The following is a 22,827-nucleotide window of genomic DNA, read 5'->3' as shown; positions in this document are numbered from 1 at the left end:
GGATCTTTATTTTCACAATTGCAGGGGGCTGCGGCCAACCCAGAGAATGAGGACCAGCAGCAAAGGCTGAGAGAAGCAGCTGAAGGTCTCCGCGTGGCAACAAATGCCGCCGCCCAGAATGCTATTAAGAAAAAGATCGTCAACCGACTAGAGGTCAGCAAAGAGGCTGGTTTTCTAGGTTTCTATTTTCAGTTGCAAAGACTTATTTGAAAAAACAAAAAATCAGATTAACAAGGTGATGCTCAGATAAAGGAAGCTAAAATCCAGTTAGGAACATGGCTTCATGATTTAGGTTCGATGAAAGCATTGACACGATTTGAGGAATTGTCGCAGTTCTGGCTTCATGGAAACTCCATGAAGCTAAAATTCTTAAAGGGTTTAATATTCAAGAATAGAATTCAGAATTTTCTTAAGAGGAGCCAGGACTGATGGAGCCTTTGATTATCTTTCATAAAGGATGGCCACGTTCAGGAAGTCCCTTTAGCTGAGAGTGTATCTGTTTTGTTGGAGGCAATGACTTTTCCAGGGCACCCATAGAATATATGCCTTTTGGAAGACTGGAGATGGGGGATCGGGGTTGGGTGGATGAGTATGGCAAGGAGTAGGAAGAAATATTTTTGTCATTTTTCAGAACATTAGGAATAGGCCCAGACTATGTAAAAAAATAGCATTCCTCTCATGAATGTACGCAGGAGACCACGACACGAAACTTTGGTGGGTTTGGGACTGAGAACCTGTGCTTTAGTGAGGAATCCCTGCCTATGCAGTCAGCTGTATTCTGGAAAATTGGCATTTTTGTTCTTGGAAGCACACGAGAGAATAATCCCAATTAATTACTCCAGAGGGGACGTTTCGACGTATTTCTGAACCAAGGTCCCTGCACTGTGTAAGGCCCAAGCACCAGCGTTTGGTTGACCTAGAGAACAGCCTCTGCTGCTTGATTTTTTTTTCCCCTAAAAACATCCAGACTTGGTGTTGCTTATCAGTGCCATCGTGGCCTTGGAATTGTTCCTTGCCTTTTTGAAAAAGACAAATGAACGTGGGTCCCTCAGCTTTCAAGCGTAGCTGTCTTTATCACTTGTTCCAGAGAATGTAAAGCAAACAAAGATAAGAATCGTCCATGAATTTTAAAAGTCAAAGTCTGTTCCCAGAGTTCTCTTTCTCCGTGAGTGAGCTGTCGTCAGTGAGCAGGCCAGTGCCAGACCTTTAATGAACGTGAGGTGCGTACTTGTGCGTGTGTGTATGTTTGCACATGTAAACCCTAAGGCCAGTGTCTCCCTCTCTCCTTTCTAGGTTGCAGCCAAGCAGGCTGCAGCTGCAGCCACACAGACCATCGCAGCCTCCCAGAACGCTGCCGTTTCCAACAAGAACCCTGCAGCCCAGCAGCAGCTGGTCCAGAGCTGTAAGGTGAGGGCCCGGCTGACCGAGAGCAGTCTGCTGTAGACAACCCTGATAGCGTTAGAGCACCAGGTGCCCGCGTAATTGGTTAATGCAGACCATCATGTCCCCTAATCCACTTTGCACTGGCTTCCATATTCCAGGTGCACCCTTGTCTGCTTTTTGTCAGCTGAGTGCAGGGCCTGGTTTGGAGAGAGAGTATGCGTCTTTGTCTAGCATTGTCTTTTCTTTGTCCAGATTCTTTTCTTCTCTTTGAGAGACCAGATCAGAGAGGATCAATGACAGGCCATTTTCAGGCTCTGAAATAATAATAAAGTGTTGGGTTTCCAGAGCACCTTTCTCTCTTTGAGAGCTGGGCCTCCACAGTCCGTCTGTACTCTCCGAGCAGGGTTGGATTTCCTGCTTGTCACGTATGAAACCTCAGTGACTTTGATGCCTTGGTGTTTTCTCTTATTACCCTTTTGTCCCTGTTCTTCTGTGACGTTGACCAGGGGCGCTGTGATGAGGCTGGCTCCCTACAAAGGGTGCAGTAATCAGCCTTGTGTCACCTTCTGTAAGGGCCCAGGCACCTCTTTCTCGAGGCCTTCAGGTTGTACCAGACACAAAATCTAATTAAGTAGCCGTTGCCCACATATTGGCAGTGTGTCTGACTGGAGTCTCCTGAAAGTATTTGCAGTTGGTAGCAGGACTAGGTGGAGAGGCATATTTGATTGAGTTTGAGCTTTGAGGAGTAATCACCCTATTTCTCAGTCTTCAAATCTCCTTTGTGAAACAGTGATTCACAAGGGAGACTCATCACCGCTTCTACTTCAGAAATGGCTTTCCTTCTGAGGGGAACTTTCTGGAGCCCTCCAGTCCTGATGCCAGGTTTTCCAGGGCCAGCCACCTTGTCGAGGAGTGAGTCTGCTCTAGCAAAGCCTGAGCAATGTGAGAGGCCCTGGGCCCTGTCCTCGGATGCTGTGCAGGGAGCCAGGCGCCAGCTGTGGTGGAGCTGCTTTCCTGTTGAGGCCTCCGTTCGGCCCCTGCTTCTCAGGAAGCACACGATACACCAGTCCAAGAAAATGCTGCCAGATGAGGTACCCACTCCACCTTTTGCAAAGAGACTGAAGATACTAGGCCTCTCAGGGTCCCTGCTAAGGAGTGGAAGGATTACAGTTTATCAGCTTGCAATGGAGAGAGGAAAGGGACACGCAATTGCTGGGACCAGCAGTTTGGAAGGGGCCCTGGGACAAATCCCATGCAAAGATTTTTTTTTTTTTTTTTTACCCTTGCTACAAGGGGGAATCCTAAAGAAAACATGTCTCCAGGTCAGAATGCACGTGGCGTCAGTGATGATGGCATCTATGCTGACTTTTTAAAGCCTGGTTAATCAAATGAGGCGTGGGACACAGGAGAAACGTGGAAGAACGTGTGGGAGGCTCATCTCCTAAGCAGCATGGGAAAGCGTTACCTTAAAGCAGTCATGCCTCGGGAACGCTGAGCCTCCCTCATTTCCCCTGGGCTTTGGGTTTTCCAGTTTGAGAAATGAGAGGTGCTACTTTGAATGGAGAAAGAGGAGCAGGATGGATAGAATGTATGCTCAGGGGCGGATCCACAGCTTGTGTTTACTTACTAATCTGTCGTGCACCATCTCACATGGGTTTTCACCACATCGACATGATGAAAATCAGGGGAAATTATGTACTACAGATGAGTAAAAGCATAATTCAGCTTGTGCCTACCTTGCTTATTAGGTAATCAGACCCTGTGTATACCTACAAAGTAAAATGGAGAAAAAGCGCTTGATAAGCCAGCCATTGAGCATTTCTCTCACTTTCTTCTGATCATGGAACCATATGATTCAGTTTAACCACCTATAAATTTATAGTCTTTGATTCTAAGTTTGAAACCCCAATGAGCCAGGGTGGTATGAGTTGCAACTGGGAAATTCTTTTAATGCCTCATTGTGGAGAATTGTCTTTTGCTGAGCATCTTGGGACCTTCAGAACCACAGGGTGGAGCCTGTGTGGGACAAAAGTATCTGAGGATAAGATTCAGTGTTTATAAGAACTTAGCTGGCTAAACATGCTGTGTAAATCCAAGGCCCAGCACAGACGTCATCCTGGAACGCGTAACTGCCAGGTGCCCTGGAGTCGAGGCCCAGCACATACATCGTCCTGGAATGCATAACCACCAGGTGCTGTGGAGTCGATGCCAGTCTGTGGTGACCCCACGTGTGTCACAGTAGGACTGTGCTCCATCGGGTTCCCAATGGCTGATTTTTCAGAAGTACACTAAAAAAAAAAGTACACTAGCACATCCAAAAAACACATCACCTTGGACCATTTTCCACCCTATTTTGGTGATCCCACCGTGGTAGGAGTGCTCAGCTTTAATTTTCCTTGCCTCCTTAGGCAGTGGCTGATCATATACCTCAGCTGGTCCAGGGGGTGAGAGGGAGCCAAGCACAAGCAGAAGACCTCAGTGCCCAGCTGGCCCTCATCATCTCCAGCCAAAACTTCCTCCAGGTAACATGGAACTGTTCTCCTCAGTTATTCCCAGAACCCCGAGCTGGGCAGGGAGTCCCCAATATACTTACCCCACTTAGGAGGAGAAATTAATGAATCTCACAGCTTTAGCAAATTCTGCCGTAAAGCAGCCTTCAAAGGCCTTCTCTTCCTATTTCCGTTTTCAGGAGAGGTAGGTTTAGCTTGGCAAAGCACAATGCGACTTTGCAGGGAAATTGCCTGGGGACAGCAGGTGACCCGTTTTTCTCGGGAGTATCATATTTATTTCTCCTCCAAGAAAGAAGACATGTAATAAGTTGAGAGCTTTGATGAAGAGCTTAGTATTAGTTATTGCTTTAAGTTTGCTAGTTTCCAGAATACCTCATGCCTAATTCATGGACTGGGAAAAAAGAAGTGGCCAACGCATCTTCTCCAAAGACGTGCTTGTTCTTTGTGGGAATGGTACACTTAGGACTGTCAGGCTGTGTAGGGGTGAGGGATTCATTTTAAGATAGTTGATTAAAATGAGAATATTAAGTTGTAGAAAACCCCCTTTTTACATGCTTGCTGTATTCAAATCTCTGTACTTCATCAGCACTTCTGTCTACCTGTGTCTCATGAACAGTTAATGGGATCAGGGGACTCTCTCCTCAACCCCTTCTAGCTCAGCCTGTAGTTTTAGAATCCAGTGAGGCATCTATTTCCTTAGCTTTCTGAGGGCCATAACTGCAAATGCAGAGACTCACCAGGAAGGTGTTGATGAGAGTTATATACACGTGTCTGTGTGTGTAGGTATATAGTCTTTTAAATTGGAATTCATTATAGAGCTTTTGTGTTTTCCATGTAACATTTACGAGCATTTATATAAAAAAAAAAATACAATATTTAATTTTATCATCATAAACAGCCTGTGACGCAATAAAAATATGTATGGTCAAATCTTTGTTACCTTCTTGAACTATTTCCTTAGGATAAATTCCTAGAAATAGAATTACCAGCAGCTCATTTTTATCTTTTGGGCATTGAGAATTGTGTTTCTCTTTTCATTTGGGGGGTTAAAAAAAAAAATCAAACCTATTGTCGTGGAGTTGAGTCCAACTCATAGCAACCCTACAGGACACAGTAGAACTGCCCCTTAGGGTTTCCAAGGCTGTAAGTCTTTATGGGGGCAGACTGCTACATCTTTCTCCCTTGGAGCGGCTGGTGAGTTCGAACTGCCTACCTTTTGGTTATATGGCACCATCAGGGCTCCTTTTGGGTGGTTAGAGAGCCTACAACAGTTGTGTTGTCCTCTCTGCTGGCAAGGCTGTAAGGTAGTATGATGGATGGATGGACGGATGGCCGGGTGGGCAGGCGGGCGGACAGACGAGCTTGTGGTTCCACTCTGTCCTTGCCTTTGTCTTTTTCCTTTTCTTTTGTTCTTTTAATTTTGGCCTGGTAGAAACATCAGGGTTAAAGATGAATAGAAATGGCATTGCCATATCAAAAAGCTTGTACATTTTAAACTTCCTTCATATGTGCTGTAAAACGGACCTTCTGGAAGGCTGAATGAATCTCAACTTTTACCAGTGGTATATGGAGAACAGTTTTTAGTACATCTTTTCCAAGATGGAAAATTAAGCATTTAAGAGAAGGTGTATTTTGCCAATTTGCTTAGTAAAATTTTTATTATCCAGCTTTCCATTTCCTTGATTTTCATAATGTTGAACATTTTTTATATGTTTTCATTGTGTTAATTATCTGTTCATGCTTTTTACACACCCATATGCTGGTTTTTCTTCTCAGTTCTCATGAATTCTTTGGGTATTAAAAATATTAGCTTTGTCCTTAATATTTAGGATCTGGTACTTAAATTGTGATGACTTTACTAAAGAGCAGCTTTATCACATATATTAAAAGCCTTAAAATTACACATACTCTTTGATCCATAAATTCCACTTTTTAAGCATTTATTCAAAGAAAATTTTGAATGTGTTCAAGGATTTAGCTACAAAAGTGTTTATTGCACCATTGTTTATTTGGAAAAAAATGGAATCATGCCTGACAATAGAGGGCTGGGAAATGTTGGTAGATGGTCCTAATAGAATACTATACGGCTATGTAACAGATAGAACATGGGACTCAAGGAGATTGTAAAAGAGCATAAATAGCATGATCTTGTTTTTGAAAACATGTATGTATATGTACACATGCGCAGACATCCATTCACGGTGAAGTCATTTTGGTTTGTGGGTTGTGAGGTAGTTTTTTTGATTCATTTTGTCTATTTTTCTAAATAGTCTATGGGGTATATTTGTGGCAAAGATTAACAAACTATTCCAAGATATGCAAAGAAACCCTATTCAATAAGGCATTCTCTTTGAAATCTGTTGTAAATAAGACTTTCAAGCAACTATCACTATTTGCCTGCCTCACCTGCATACATTAAAAAAAAAAAAAAAAAACTGTTGCCATCCAGTCAGTTCCAACTCATAGCGACCCTATAAGACAGGGTAGAACTACCCCATAGGGTTTCCAAGGAGCAACTGGTGGATTCGAACTGCCGACCTTTTGATTAGCAGCCTGAGCTCTTAACCACTGTGCCACCAGGGTCCCCCGTTCCCCAACACGTGCCTTTTTTAAAAAAGAAAAGAAATTCCTAGAATGTACTGCCTTAGAGTATCTAATTTAGGATGACAGTTTTTTGAGGGAAAGTAGATGGTTTTAATATTCCTTTTGTGGCCAGGGGGGTCGGGGGAATAAGTTCTAACTGACATGGCAGCATTGCTGTTTGGTCTCTACCCTTCTGACTTGTTTGCCTGGGAGCCATTTTACTTTCTGCTCCTCTTTCTATAGCCTGGAAGCAAGATGGTGTCCTCTGCCAAAGCTGCAGTGCCCACTGTGAGTGACCAGGCTGCAGCCATGCAGCTGAGCCAGTGTGCCAAGAACCTTGCTACCAGCTTGGCGGAGCTACGGACCGCCTCGCAGAAGGCAAGTGGGACATTTCAGAGCAGTTAGCTCATCAGGGATGGAGGTTTTCATTTCTCACCACTGATGTGGACCTGGGCCTGAACATTGGCTGGACATGTTTCTTGGCAGAGTTACCTGTCCATTTGCATGACCAATGAAGATACCATTGTAGATTGGCTTTTACTAATGTTAGCCATTATCTCTTGGACTTGGTTATCACCTTCTGTTTACAGATGACTTTCATTAAACTACTTTAGGTCACAGTCTTTCCCTTCCTCCCATACTGAGAAATGATCCATTTTCACAGCCTTAGAGTGGAGGCTTTTAGTCATCAGATTCTTGGTGCCAGGTAAACTGTGGACCAAAATAAGTGGCCATATCTTCTAGGTATCATCTTGTGAACTTAATAACAATTATTTAGGCAGCAAATCTACTTTTGGGGGTCATTTCTATTACCTTTTTATATTGCCCTGACAGGTTTTCACATCTTACATGGAGGTATTCACCTTAACATGGTCCTCAGTAGAAGAGAATTATGGATTAAACGAGTTTCTGTCTTTGGAACTGATTAATTACAAAAAAGATCACATCATTACACTGTTTGATGTGATATTAGCCTGACGTTCTAGCATGGATCATTTTTCCCTCATTGTAGCGGGTTTATGGAAACCAGCAGCCTCATACGTGGGTGAGGGACGAACGTGGAAGGTGATCTGGGTTCTCAATATGAGCTGATACTACATAGCCAAAGAAAAATATGCAGAGCTTTGAACAATGTCTAGTAAAAAAGTCTTTGGATGTGTATTTCTCAGTGCAAAGTCCTGAAGTCATCTGCACCAGAATCGTCTGGGGGTGCTTATTAAAATGCTGAGTCCTGAGTTTTGCATCCAAGGAACCAAAACATCATCCCTGATGGTGGAACCTGAACATCCACACCTTAACCAGTGATACATAGACACACACCAACATTAAACAGCTGCTCCAGAATGGCAACATCTTGGGGCAAGACTGTCCACTGAGTACAGGAAGACACTTTGGGAGCTTTACAGTGTATTTTTTTAAACTTATACCATATTTTTATACAAATAATGCATGCCTTCTACGTTTACGTGCCGGCCATGCCAATCCTCTTCCACATGGTGCTGTAAAAAAAAAAAATGAGCATAGCGCATTTACAGAAATACCTCCCTGGGGGAGGGCACGGCTGGCAAACAAACACGGGGTGCGCGTTATCTGTGTAAAAATATGGGGTGAGTGAGTGTGTGTGTATTAGTCTAAGTGTAAGAGTGAAGGCTCTGGAATCAGACTGTATGTATTCAATTTCTGGCTCTGCTGTTGACTAATTTTGTGACCTGGTCAAGTTATTTACCATCTCTGTGCCTCAGTTTACTTATATAGTAACACTGGCACATAGAAATCACTTGGTTAGTATTTACTGCTGCTGTTGTTACAATTATGTATGAAAGGAAAGAAATTAAGATTTACCGGCAGTTAATATACTCATCAATAGTTACATGTGTACATAATTTAGTAACTTGTGGATTGGGTGGTATGATCAACGCATTTGGTGACCAATATTCTAAATGATCACGAGAATGAAGTAAGTAGAACAAATTACTAAGAAAAAATTTTATATAAACTCAAGTATGAAAAGACAATTATCATCTAGAAATTTGTAAAAGGAGTACATATGGTTGATAGACTTGTCCCCAGAGTCCTGGGCTCATTCATCCACTCACCACCTGCCTGCCAAGCCTGTCTGTGCACTTGTGCTCTGCTAGCTGGGTGCCCTGTCTCTAGAGCCCAGACACAGCAAATGAAGGATCCTCTTAGTCTGAGAGGCAAATGCATGTCGGATAAAAACATCTTCAAGGAGATTTTAAATAAACCTAGTGATGAGACATGCATGATTGACTCAGTAGTTAGGACTCAGGTCCTGACTGAGGATGACTCTGCTGTCTCGGGAAGTACCGCCTACTGCTAGATTTGGAGAATCTTTGGGTGTACCCAGAACGGCATTTCGTATGCTGCAATGTGTCAGGGACCCTCTTCCCCAGCAGACGGTGTACAGTATCCCCACCTCTGTTCGCAGGCCCACGAAGCCTGCGGTCCTATGGAAATCGACTCAGCTCTGAGCACTGTGCAGACACTCAAGAATGAGCTGCAGGATGCCAAGATGGCCGCCGCAGAGAGTCAGCTGAAGCCACTGCCAGGGGAGACGGTGAGATTTTAAAGTCAGCTGGGGGTGGGGTTCTACCTTTAATTAAGTTCATATTCAGGTATTTTTAGAAGTTGGGTTTAGTGCGCCTGGATTTCCAGCATTTTGAATGCAGAGTCCTAGGAGATCCACATTTCTTTAGAACTGCGTTGAGATAGAGATCACCCTGAGGGCCCCTAGTGTTGCTTCTCTTTGTGTTTTCCTGGGAATGGAAAGGGGTGGATTAGCATTTACCCTGCTTCTTCATAAACAAGACAAATACTGGTGTTTGAGGCTAATCCGGCAGCCTTTTTCTGCAGAGATTCCCAGTGCGGGTGGGGCAACCAGAAGCTGTGGTTTCTAGATCGGGCTTTATCCTCACCTAGCTGCGGGCACGTCCCTTACCTTCGCATGTCTTGTCTCCGTGTATCTATATATTCTATCTATAAAATGGTCGGCAGTGAAGTTATAAGCTCAGAAAATACTTAACAGTCATGTTTTTAAAAGCATTTACTTGATACAAAGCCGTGGAATTGATAGTGGCAAAGCACCTCAGTACAGCATAAAGGCACGCAATTAAAGTGGAATCATGGCACAAGAGATCTAATTTGATCGTAGTATGATACCTCCTCATGCTTACATCAGGGTTTTTTGGTTTTTCGGACAAAAATTTTACAAGTCCACCTCATTTACACGTACCTTCTTTCCCGTGTTCGTGGCCATTGCTCATAAAATACCACCGCTTAGTCAGCATCTGTTATTAAGCACTGTACTAAGCGCGCGCGCGCGCACGCACGCACGCACGCACACACACAGTGTAGTTTATCCTGACAGTAACCTTATGGGTAGTTTATCCTGACAGTAACCTTATGGGCAAGTTTTGTTCATTTCATTTTATGCACTGGGAAAACAGGAGTAGAGAGGTGGTCGCTATTTTTCCCAGTGATACTTACCAGTTACTGGCAGAACCAGCATTGGGATCCAGATCTGTAGGACTCCAAAGGCCATGCTCTTGATCACCCATAAGTAATTCTGCTCTTTGAATGAACTAAAGAGTTTTAGAATATAAAAGGACTCCCACCCGTGGCCGTCAAGATGGTTCCATCTCATAGCAACCCTATAGGACAGAGTAGAACTGCCCCATAGGGTTTCCAAGGAGTGCCTGGTGGATTTGACCTTTTGGTTAGCAACCAAGTTCTTAGCCACTGTGCCACCAGGGCTACAAAAAGACTGCAGGGACATCTAATTTACCATAGAACCATGTCTGGTACATAGAAGTGCTCAGAAAATATTTGCTGGATAAGCAAGTTACCCCTAATTGTAAAGAATAGGAAACTCAGGCTCAGAGAGGTTAAGTTGCTTAACTAAGGTCACCCAGCTAGTGATAGAGTCAAGACTGGCTCCTGGCCCAGCAGCTTTGAAAAGTGGTCCAGGTGTCTTTTCACAAACCCCAGGGAGCCCAAGAGGCTGGTCTAACAGGAACTCTGCCTTTGCATGAAACAGCTGGACAGTTAGAATGCAAGTCACAACCATGTAATTTTTTAAAAATTGTTTGCCCTCCTCCCCCAAAATGTGTAGTGCATTTTAACATATTGTTGGCTGTAATGAACCAAGTTCTACTTTTTAGTAGAACCTCTTGGGAAACGTGTCACAAGGGTAACAGTGCATATTCTCTGATCCCTATCTGCACTCTTGCTGTGTGCCTAGTTCTTATCCCAAATGTTGGCCTCATCTATAATCAAATCATTATCCGTACCCTGGGCCATTGCTGACTTTGTTCTCCGAATTATTTATTCAGTTTACAAAGCAAGATGACATGCTGTTCATGCGAAACCAGCACTTTGCCCATTTTTGTAATCTCATTTACCACTGCAAGCCTCCATTTCTATTGCATTTCCTTTCAGTTGGAACTCCTCAAAGTATAATGATCAAATTGAACAATGTTAATGGTCCCACATGCCAGGAAGGTGGTGCAGCTGGATGTCTGCCCACTTCCTGCCAAGGCATAATTAATTCCCACTAAGGATTTGTTGCAGACTTTCTAAATTAGCTTCCAACAGCATAATACTAATAGCTACCATTTGTCGAGTACCTACATTAATTCCCTGAAAACCTTCTGAGCCTAGGTATTATGAGTGCCTCAGGAAACCAAGGCTTGGCGAGTTTCAGTTGCTTACCCCATCTCACACAGCTAGTAATTAGGAGGGGGAGAAAGGGGTTGGACCCAGAAATAACCGAGGTTTGTCTATGCTAAAGCTTGGGCTCCTTCCTCTGTATCACCTTGCTCCTTCTTACTGCCATCCATGATTTGTGTGGGGAACAGCTAAAGCCCTACATTTGATGTGCATTATTTTTCTGATGTATGCTAAGACCTCAGTGGATGTTTCTTTTCTTTTAAACTCTCTCCCCCCTTGAATATTTTTATAGCTGGAAAAATGTGCTCAGGACCTGGGAAGTACCTCTAAAGCAGTGGGCTCCTCCATGGCACAGCTGCTCACCTGTGCTGCTCAAGGCAATGAGCACTACACAGGTGAGGCTCCCCAGCCCTTCAGGATGCCACGTGGCCAGGTGCAGACCACTTGTGTGGGGGCGGTATGGGGGAGAGTGGTGGTTTCATTTTTTTAATAATAAACGTGATTCTTTTTCTTCATTTTTTTTAGCAGTTCAACGTATTCTTCAAGCATTTTATTTTGCACTTGATACTAAGCGTAAAAAAAAAAAATTTTTTTTTTTTTTTAAGCATACAAAGACTAAAAACACAATAAAAACACATTACTCCAAACTATTCATGGGTCACTGAGTATAAACAAACAGTAGTATAGCCTCCTGGGACAACCTATGACTCCTGATATCCTGTGATATTGAAGGAATAAAAAAGACCAAAGAGAACAGGAGAGATGGTGACAACAAGTAAGATGCCCATGAAATTTTCAAAGATGGAAAGAGACAGATGAGTGGTAACTGATAAACCCAAGTAAAGACATGAGGGTCTCCAGGTGTAGGTAAGCCAACAAGAAGCAGACCGATTTGCATTGCAAAACCCTGGGTGGGTTCTGACCTCCTCCACCCTCCCATCTCCCCTCCAGACGGGAGATGCCAACATAGTCTACTTGATCCAAGAAGCTCACTCTTTACCAGTATCATTTTCCTATCCCATTGTCCAGTCCAATCCCTGTCTGAAGAGTTGGCTTTGCCCCATAGAGTTTTCAAGAAGCACCTGGTAGATTTGAACTGCTGACCTTTCGGTTAGCAGTTGTGGCACTTAACCACTATGCCCGCCACCAGGGTTTCCGCCTGCAATAATAGGAATGTCCAACTCCGCCCTAACAGGAGGGTAAGGGAAAGTTTCAGGACAGAATTGACACCTGATCAGGGTTTTGAGAATTGTTTAGGAGTCCATTAACATTCCGAGGGAGGACAAAGTACGTATAAATGCTTACAAAGTGTAGGGAATATGAGATTCTAACATTTCCACATATTCCTGAAATCTTGCCAGATTTTGTGTAGGTGATGACATGCATCTTCAGTGGAGGGAAGGCTGGTTACCAGTTGCATCATCTGGTAACTGGTAACATCCAGGATGACAGGAGGTCTAGTTAGTGTTTGGGAAAAAACGTCCTGGAAGCAGCACAGTCTTGTGTGTGGGGCACTGAAAGGTAGTTGTGGAGGTAGGAGGAGCACGTGTAAAGTCCCAGAGGTGAGGGAAAAGAAGGCTGACTGAAAAAACGAGAAAGGTTCAAGTAAAAGGCCCGACGCCCAGGAGCAGGAAGATAAGGCTGCAATAGAAGGCCAGGTCAGATCCTAAAAGACCTCGAAGCCAATTTAAATAATTTGGAATTTAACCTAAGGGCATTTGGAAGTATTGAAGTGTTTTCCACTGTGGGTATAGTTCAGATTGCCTTTTAGATAGATTGCTCTACCTCCTATGTTCAGAATGCATTGGAGGGAAACAAAGCTGGAGGTAGGGAGCCCAGCAAGGAGAGTGTTGTATTAATCCCAATAAGGGATGGGTAGTGGCCTGCAGTGGAGAGAAAGGGATGGATTAATAAAATAGAGACTTGACAGTTCGTGGTGACAGGTGAGAAGCTGGTAGGGATGGGGGTGAGGAGGGTAACAGGGATGACTCTGAGTGTCTGCCATGATAACTGAATGAAGCGTTCTCTGAGTCACCAGGTTGGGGAACACAGGACCATTGGCAGGTGTACAGATGTGAAGTCCAGAGATGCCAAGTTCAGCTTTCAGTGTATTCAGTTTGATGTGACTGCAGGGTATCCAAGTACAGGAGCCCATTAGGCAGCTAGACATCTGGCTATGGAACTCAGTGATATAGATTGGGAAATTATTAGTCAAATGATAATGACTGAAACCATGGAGATAAATCAGCTTGTCTAGGGAGAGTAGCAGGGGGAGAAAATGTTTATCAGATATAACCCCAAGGAACCCAACTATTTAAGAAGGTGGCTGAGCAGTAGAAACCTTTGGAAGAAATGGGAACATCCCACCATGGAGAGAGCGAGATCGCCAGGAGAGTGGGCTGTCTCTAGAGCCAGAGACTGTTACCTCAGAGGCACCTGCTGCCCAGAGAGCCATGTGAGGCAGGGACTCAGGAAGCATCCGTTGATTTTAGGAAGAAAAAGGTGACTACTCTCCTTGCTGAAGGCAATTTCAGGAAAGTTGAAGAATGAGTGGGAAGCGAGGAAAGAGAAAGCAAACAGACAACTTCTACCTGGGTCTCAATTCCCTTGTCCACAAACAGATATGCAGGGGATCCAGAAGTTACCCAGTAGCCGCCACTGGGCTGTGTTCTATCGTAGATCATCTTGTCTGGCCAGTGCAGTATTCAAAATATATTTCTACTTGGCTGAGTACAGTTGGAGAGACAGAACCCTCTTCAGATTCTCTGAGCAGATTAAAAATCTGTGCCATCCTAGTTGTTACTTTGTGAGCTTGCTATATGGCCCAGTAGTGTTATGACACACAGTCTGCGTGAATTCTGATAAAGATCAACGGTTACAAGGAATTCTGTATTTCATATCACTCATGTTTCTTCTTAAGACTCTGTTACTGAATCTAAGGAGCAGATGGCAGGAAGACTGTGAAAGGAATCTCTGTCTTCAAAGGATTGTGGTTTTCAAAACAAAAGTCTGCTTTAGTGTTTCCCCACAGGCAGCTCTGGGCGTCAGGTTGCATACTTCTTCACTGCAGGAGTGCTTTCATTTGAAGGTGTTTGCAAGGAAAGGAGCCTTGGTGGTGCAGGCACTCAGCTGCAAACTGAAAGGTCCGCAGCTCAAACCCGCGGAGGAGAGATGTGGCAATCTGCTTATATAAAGATTACAGCCTTGGAATCCCTATGGGGAAGTTCTGCTCTGTCCTGTGGGGTAGCTATGAGTCAATCAACTTGATGGCAGTGGTTTGATTTACTAGGAGACTTGACCTGGCAGTGGTTACCTTTGAGGATGTTGTTGTGAATTTAGCCATGTTCCGCCTTAGGTGGTCACTGGGCTCTCTTTGGCCCCTAGCGGCCTTGTTTCATTCTTTTGATGGTATGAGTTCCACTCCAAAGGGGGGATCCTTGATGTGCCTTGAGATTTCACAGTGAGTCTTCGGCTGGAAACACGTAGACAACCTTAGGCACTTGGAATATAGCTCTTCTGGTTTCTGTCTTTTTGAAATTGTTGGAGTCTATAAAAGATTTTTCACTAAAAGAATTTTGCATAAACATCTCTGTTCTAATTACAAATAATGAATGTTTTATTCTCCCAAATTTGGGTACAACTCAAATTGAAATGGATTCTGAAATCTCTGTGGTGAGTGGAAAGGCAAGAGGAGAGATCTAGCAATCACAGCCTAGAGTCTTTAATGGTCACAGCTGGGATCTCCACCTCTCCTAGCACTTGTGGGAAACTGAGACCCAGAGAGAGGCAGTAGTCCAGGCTAATCACCGGCCGAGTCAGAGCTATGATGGTGCCTTAGCCACGCCTGGCACTCTTCTGAGCAACAGCATCTTCCAACCCTGTGCAAAAGCTTAAACGTAAAGTGGAATGACCACTTTGCTCCCCCCGCTCCTCTCCTTCACCTTAACTTTGTGTTTTCTCTTCTGGATTTCTCTGTCATACACACACACACACACACACACACACACTTTATTTAAAATGTTTTCACTCTGTAAGCTGCCCTCGGAAGTGCCATGTGATAAATGGTAAATTGGCAGCTTTGTAATTCGCCTTGATTAGATTGTAGAGTTATGTCCCAGCTGTGTGACTTGCCAAATATTTACAGATTAGCAAGTCTGCGGCGCCGCAAAGCTGTCTTGTTTTATGGATCTGGGGCCTCTCACAGTCTTTATTGTATTACGGGGCCTCATCTTCAATAACAAGCAGACCACCTACTGCATCTGTGCCGACTCAGCTAAAGCGCCTGCTGGTAAAGTGCACACTCAATAGGCGCCTGGAGACCGTCCAGCTAAATCCTTTAGAAAATAGTTGTTTCCAGGTTTAGTGTGTGGGAGAGATTGATTTGTGCATTCTTCATATGGATATTATTTGTTCTAACGAGAAGCCCTTGTAGCTCTCTGTCCCAAAGAGCACTGAGCAGAGATTCTAACCTGGAAGTTAAGAAACCTCAGGTCTAGCCCTGGCACTGCTCCTAAAGGTATGCTTGTGGAGAAGAAACTTCTCGGTGTTGGAGAAACACCTGTGAAGTGCTTCGGTGAGATGAGCCCTGAGGTTGGCTCTGCTGTGGTCCTTAGATTGTTTTGTTGTGTGCCCTGGCATGGCTAACCTTCTCCTTGTTCTTGGGTGTGATGGGGACTAGGTGCCATGTAGTATGGCTCATGTTTATTCTGCATGAGATGGTGCTGTCAATTTAAACGATTCCTTAAAAAAAAAAAAAATTTTTTTTTTCTTTTCTCGTCATAGTTTTTCCCCAAGTTCCGTTATCTGTTTAGAAGTAAATTTGAAAGCGCTTCACAAAAGAGGACATCCAAATAGCCAATAAGCATATTAAAAGGTGCTCAATATCATTACTCATTTGGGAAATACGAATTAATACCTCAGTGAGATGCAACTACACACTTGTCAGAATGGTTAAGTTTCAGTTAAGAAACTGATAATACCAAGCGATGACTGGGATATAGAGCAACTGGAACTCTGATAAATTGATGGTGAAGTATAAAATGGTAAAACCATCTTGACAAATTGGTTTGTACCATCTCCTAAAGCTAAATATGTACTTTATGACCCAACGATTAAACTCCTAGGATTATACTCAAGAGAAAGGAGTCCATTTTCCACCAGGAAGCATACACAAAAACTTTGGTAGCTTTGTTCATAATAGCCCCAATTTGGAAACAGCCCGAAAGTCCATCAACAGAAGAGTGGAAAAATAAGATCTGATGCGTTTATGTAGTGGGATACTACAAAGCTAGAATCAAAGAATGAACTGCTACATGTAAGAACATGGGTGAATCTCACAGCATTATAATCAGAAAAAGAAACCAGACGCAAAAAAATACATAACTGTGTGGTTCCATTAATAGGAAGTTTACAGGTCTAAGGCGATAGATGTTAAGTAGTGATTACTCCCAGTGCGAGGGAGGTGTTGGCTGGAGAAGCTCAGAAGGTGATGGAAATGTTCTGTATCTCCATCTGGATGGTGGTTATGTGGATGTACACATACATCAAATAGTAACTGAGCTGCACTTACAGATTTGTGAATTTTAGCATATGTAAGCTATGCCCCAAAAAAGCAACCAGGAAAGAGAAATGAACTTAAATAACCTCCCACAAACCTGTGTTCACCTGCCATGTACTTCGAGTTTCAGCTCTAGGGACGTGTGAGGCAGAGGAAGCAAGGGGAGCCAGAGAGGAATTGTATTTAGCATTGTGGTTGTTAGGAACCTCTCCCTGGATTGGCCAAGGGTCAGTGGTGGACTACTTTGAGAAGCACGTAACTCAGATACTATAAGAAGTGATTTGGAGCCCACCATGGCCAGGTACTGTCACAGTATCCTCTTTCAAGGGAGCCCTCATCTGGAGACTTACTCCCAAAGATACTGTGGCTTTTAAATGGAATCTGATAGAAGGTCTGGTGGGCTTTTGTCCCTAGGAGTGGCTGCTAGAGAGACAGCCCAAGCTCTGAAAATACTGGCCCAAGCTGCCCGTGGGGTGGCCGCATCTACCAGTGACCCCTCAGCTGCGCACGCCATGTTAGATTCGGCTCGAGACGTGATGGAGGGCTCGGCCGTGCTCATTCAAGAAGCCAAACAGGCCCTGATTGCACCTGGAGATGCCGAGAGCCAACAGAGGCTAGCTCAGGTGAGGCCCAGCCTTGGGAATGGTGATATTTGTTAATGTGAACACGGTGGTAGGCTGTCTTTGGGGCACTTTTTTTCTGGATGTCAACACTTTGGCTTAATGGGTATTTTCCAAACCTTCCAAAGTGCCCTAACAGTGCTGGTCATGCACCATCGCCACTTCTTAAATTCTTGCCTGGTAGCCCTCGGCTTTAAGGTGAGATCTGCTTAACTCACAGTCAACACAGAGAATGGCGGGGGTGGGGGCTTTGTTGAAATCTGTCCTTGGAAGTGTATAAGCCAGGGCATTTATAGCATGTTTGTTTTGGGCCTGTGTATGCCTAACTGCATTCCTTCCTAGCCTGTGAGGTGAAGTAGACGTACTACGTCCGGCCACTCCAAGTTTTTAACCCTGACTCTCAGTTACCCCTGCAGATGATCCTCTAACTTCTTAATGAAGCTAGTTGACTACACACTGTCCAGGCAAAATTCTAGACTCGGGGCCGGGAAGGAGATGGATTAGATTTAAGGGGAATGACACACCCTGGATCTAAACACCTTACCCTTCAACCTAGGATACCAAAGACTACAAAAGGGTACCACTTAAGAATCCTTTAAAAGGCAGCACATGGCCAGTTGCAAGTTGGCTGGGAAGTACTGTGAGCACTCTGGGCAGGGTGAGGTTTGGGAATGATTATACCATACGGTTGCTGAGCAGAAGTCAACCACAGGGCTAGCTAACTGTGATCTAAGAACTCAAGGCTTACTGCCACCTCAGTGACCTCAGCAGGGCCCTCAAGAAGGGAGATACTTCCATTTCTCCTGGCATTAGGTATTGTTTTAGTACCTGACCTGATTTTGGTGAGGCCCATGTCTGAGTCACAAAGCTGTGACCTCCCCTGGCTTTGGGAGGCCTATGAGATGTGCTGTGTCACTATCAGGCCATTTGCCAAGACAGGATGTGAACCCCAGTGAGAGGATGTAGCTTAGGTCCTGGCCCAGAGGCCTGGGCACAGGTAGTTTAACATAGTAAACAGTGTCAGATAGATGCTGGCAGGTAATTTCCCTGTCGTAACGTGTGTTGGGGACGAGGCTCCTGGAACATGGGGCCAGAATCCCCATTCTGTTTCCACCCTGCGTACTGTTACCTCTCATGCTCGGCAAATGTATGAAAACGTTTGTGCTGAAAGTCAAGGCACTGCTTTCTTAGGGTGCTTCTCTCCCCCGCTGTTTTCAGGTGGCCAAAGCTGTCTCACACTCTTTGAATAACTGCGTGAATTGCCTCCCTGGGCAGAAGGATGTGGATGTGGCCTTGAAGAGCATCGGCGAGTCCAGCAAGAAGCTGCTTGTGGACTCGGTGAGGGTCTGGGCTTGGGGAAGAGGCACCTGGGACGGGCTTCACTTTAGAAGTGAGTGAGGCCCCTGGGTAGCCCAAATGGTTATGTACTTGGCTACTACCTGCAAGGTTGGCAGTTCAAACCCACCAAGAGATACTTCAGAAGACAGGCCTGGAGATCTGCTTCTGAAAAGTCACAGACTTTGAAAACCTTATGAAACAGCACTACTCTGATACATAGGGTTGCCATGTGCTGGGATCGACTCAATAGCAAATGGCTTTTGTTTGTTTTTTGCAGTCTGCTCCCCTCTGGGATCTCTGAGCAGCTAACCTTTCCTCTGGGAATTCTATTTAACCTCCCAATTTGCCTTTTCCTTTGCAACTTAAAACACAGAACCATTTAGCCTTTGTGTGTGTGTGTGTGTGTGTGTATGCGCACGCTTTAGGTGAATGTTTACAGCTCAAGTTAATTTCTCATTCAAGAATTTATGCACATACTGTTTTGTGACATTGGATGCAATCCCCACAATGTGACAGCACTCTCCTGCTTTCCACCTCGGGTTCCCTGTGTCCATTTGTCCAGTTCCTGTTCCTTTCTGCCTTCTCATCCTGCTTTTAGACAGGAGCTGCCCTTTTGGTCTCATATATTTGTTTGAACTAAGAAGCATCTTCCTCATATGTGTTATTTTTGTTTTATGGGCCTATCTAATCATTGTCTGAGAAGTGGGCTTTAGGAATGGTTACAGTTCTGGGTTAGCAGGGTGTTCAGGGACCATAGTTCAGGGGAAGAACCATTTTAGTCTTGATGATTCAGGTGAATCCCCGGTGGGGGGGTCTGTCTTCCCTCCTCAGTACCTTCCTTTATTCCTCTGGTGCAAAGTTAAACTTCCCATGGGGTATACTTCCTGTTCCTTGTAGCTACCGCCAAGCACGAAGCCTTTCCAGGAAGCCCAGAGTGAACTGAACCAGGCAGCAGCTGATCTGAACCAGTCTGCGGGGGAAGTGGTCCATGCCACCCGGGGCCAGAGTGGGGAGCTGGCTGCCGCCTCTGGAAAGTTCAGTGATGATTTTGACGAATTCCTTGATGCTGGCATTGAGATGGCTGGCCAGGCTCAGGTGGGTGTGTGGAGTTGACCTCTCTGCTCTGGTGGGCTGTCCACCTTGGAAGCTGAGTGGGCGAGTAAGAATAGGGAACCTGTTAGCAGGACACAGCTCACTGCCTTTGCTTAGCTGCTCAGAAAACTCCATGACCTCGCAGGAATGGCATCCAGAGATGCTATCGCTCATCGCTCATGTGTGAAATGCGTCCTGTGATGAAGGGTCATTCTTCCCAGGATCCTCCAGCACAGTCCATCATTTTACTTACAGGGAGGTGGAGGAGAATGTTTAGCAGAGTTTAAGACAGCTCTTAGAATGTGGTGTAATGAAGAGCGCGTATTTGAGACTCAGACTCAGTGGCCCATGGAAGGCACTGTCTAAAAGTGTCAGATGATTAAAAATTACCTCCCCCCGATGAACAGATAAATACCTTGCTTAGAACAAGGCCACATGACCGGTCTGTTGTCAGCTTGCAGAGCTGTATTTTTTGTTTTTTTCTGAGCTCCTATGAACTCCCTAAAAGATCTTCGGAGTGTTTCTTGCTCTGTTATCCACAAAGGGCTGTTTCCCAGATGGCAAGCCAGGTGAGAAATGTGTTCGCTCGGATTCAGTAACTTCTGGGACGCGATCAGCTGTGGACATCGAGGCGGTGCCGGCCGGTTGTGCCAGGCCGAGATACACAAGCTGTTTGACAACCCTGGCATTGTTAAGCAGGATGCCGGGATCGCTGCTGGGTCTGTGTGCTCACTCACACTCTCTCTCCTCTTTTAATGCCTCACTTGTGAGAAAGCACAGCTCTTGGCTGGGGAATGGATTTCTGCCCCTGTTGCCAGCATCTCGATCTGGGCATCTGATTGGGGACAGGCAGACACAGCCAGAGAGTTGGGCAACGCAGGCTAATTGGGCTGAAGGTGATCTGTGCAGATAACTGGCTTCCATTTCAGGATGTTGTTCCTAGCTCCCTGAACGGCTCCCAGGACAGACGGACAGTCCCTAATTACTCTGGCACCTTGTCGCCTTCCAGACCAAAGAAGACCAAATCCAAGTGATAGGAAACCTCAAGAACATCTCTATGGCATCCAGCAAGCTGTTGTTAGCTGCCAAGTCTCTCTCTGTAGATCCAGGCGCCCCCAATGCGAAAAACCTCCTGGCAGCAGCGGCAAGGTAAGAGTGGGGCAAAAGATGCTTCCAGGTGTGGTTGGGAGACGTGTCTGACATCATGCTGTTTTTGCTGAGCTTGGGGTCAGTGCTGTCCTGACGTCGTCGGAGGTGGAGCTGAGAGCCATGGGGCTCTGATGTTTTATAAAACAGCCTCATTTTTATGTGCTCTCCCCAGTAAAATGTCTGTCGTCTTCTCATCCAGCCTTTTGGTAGAGACTTGCCCAGAGTCTTCAGGCGCCCATCGATTGGTGAACACAGCAGCTTAAATAGACTGTTTTTTAACCTTCCATTGTGGTAAATACGTACGCCACTTCAGCATTCTTCACGTGTACAATTCAGTGATGTTAACCTCACTTCATCATGTTGTTCAACCGTCACCCTTAAGATGTTTCAAAGTACTTTTATGTCTTTAAGATTATAAAAGTAATATGTGCTCATTGAAAAAAAATCAGAAAATACTGAAAGTATAGAGAATAATGCTCAACTAGTCACTCAGTAGACATTTACTGAGCGCTTACTATGCATCTGGCCTCAGTGTTCATTAGGTTGATTTTTAACATGTTCAGTGCATCCCATGTCGAAGGACTTCGTTCTCTGTAGAAGGGCTTTGTCCCCTATAGAAGGGCTTCAGTTTTGAATGAATGGGTTAGCATTGCCAATACAGTTTTTTTTTTTTCATTGTTTTGGAAAATACGTTAAACCATGAATTTGAGTTTTGGATGATGTCACTGTCCTTCTGGCCTGTGGTTTCCACCCGGGGAAGTGGGTAACCCACCATAGTTTCTGCTCCCAGGCCACTGTGGTGATTGTTGAGTACCTAGTGATTGAACGCTGGTGTGTGGAGAAATTGCCCTGGCAGGCAGAGGAAGATCTTACATTAGTAATCCCTCATTCATTTTTCCTGAACCCGTGGGGTGTTTTAGGATTCTGTGGTGGTGCAGGCGTGTTTTCTTAGCATTATTTGGCTCGACTTTATATATAGGAAAGCTGACAGCAGCAAGAGATTAAATGCAGGACTCTTAGGGGCTGTAGACTGATTGGAAACCTTTTCAAGATGTGCAGATTAGTGAGTTTTGAAGAGCATAGCTTTAATTCTGCTTTGTTTTGTTGTTTTTTGACTTGGTTTTGATTGCTTATTTGGGTGTTTTTTGTTTTTGTTTTTTTTCTCATGTAATTCCACACTGGGAGCTCAGTGGTTGTTCCAGAAGTTTCCAGAATCAGGAGACCTGGATTCTAGTCTAAGCTTTAATGCTTTACTAATTCAGTGATGGGGGCAGTGGGGGTTCAGTGGTAGAATTCCTGCCTTCTCTGTGGGTCTCGAGACCCAGATTTGACTCCGGGACAGTGTAATGTAGCTCCTGCACAGTCACCTGTCTTTCTGTCAGTGCAGGCTTGTGTGTGGCTATGCTGCTGAACAGGTTTCAGTCGCGCTTCCAGACTTAAAGACAGACTAGGAAAAAAGGCCTGGAGATCTCTTTCTGAAAGTCAGCCAGTGAAAACTCTATGAATCACAGTGGTCTTATCCACAGCCAGCCATGAGGATGACACAGGACCCGGCAGAGTTTCATTCTGTCGTGCCTGGGCTTGGCCAACTCCACAGCAGCTGACAACAAGAGCAACTCAGTGACATGGATGAGGTCATTCAGCCTCTCTAGACGTTCCCGTCAGCACGACGAGGATGTGTACTAGGTCATCTTGAACTGCTTGCAGCCCTCAGTGGTAAGATCTCATGGTAGGAATGGTTAAAACCAGTCTCTAGTTTCCTCTTGGCTTGGATTGTTATTTTCTTTGGGAAGTTAGACAATGTCAGAGTAGCTCCCTTGAACACCCTTGAGCTTCTTCCTTTGTCCTCATACATTTTAGCCTCAAACAATAGTGAGAGCCTACTAGGGAACTGGAAAAAATATCT

General features: G+C 44.8%; 1 protein-coding gene across 2 annotated transcripts in view; it reads left to right on the top strand.

Moving 5' to 3' along the window:
- Positions 1–22,827, top strand: part of TLN2 (talin 2) — a 393,238-nt gene that overhangs the window by 248,885 nt on the left and 121,526 nt on the right. For both annotated transcript variants that reach the window (XM_064267460.1, XM_064267461.1), the window contains 10 exons: positions 25–153; positions 1,294–1,407; positions 3,792–3,905; positions 6,720–6,854; positions 8,926–9,054; positions 11,458–11,560; positions 17,137–17,345; positions 18,561–18,680; positions 19,578–19,775; positions 20,782–20,921. In XM_064267460.1, the coding sequence (XP_064123530.1) occupies positions 25–153; positions 1,294–1,407; positions 3,792–3,905; positions 6,720–6,854; positions 8,926–9,054; positions 11,458–11,560; positions 17,137–17,345; positions 18,561–18,680; positions 19,578–19,775; positions 20,782–20,921 (1,391 nt within the window). The remainder of the gene's footprint in view (positions 1–24; positions 154–1,293; positions 1,408–3,791; positions 3,906–6,719; positions 6,855–8,925; positions 9,055–11,457; positions 11,561–17,136; positions 17,346–18,560; positions 18,681–19,577; positions 19,776–20,781; positions 20,922–22,827) is intronic.

Source organism: Loxodonta africana, chromosome 13 (assembly GCF_030014295.1).
Source record: "Loxodonta africana isolate mLoxAfr1 chromosome 13, mLoxAfr1.hap2, whole genome shotgun sequence".
NCBI lineage: Eukaryota > Metazoa > Chordata > Mammalia > Proboscidea > Elephantidae > Loxodonta > Loxodonta africana.
The sequence above is the reverse complement of the archived record's forward strand: the minus strand, read 5'-3'. Positions and strand labels throughout refer to the sequence as shown.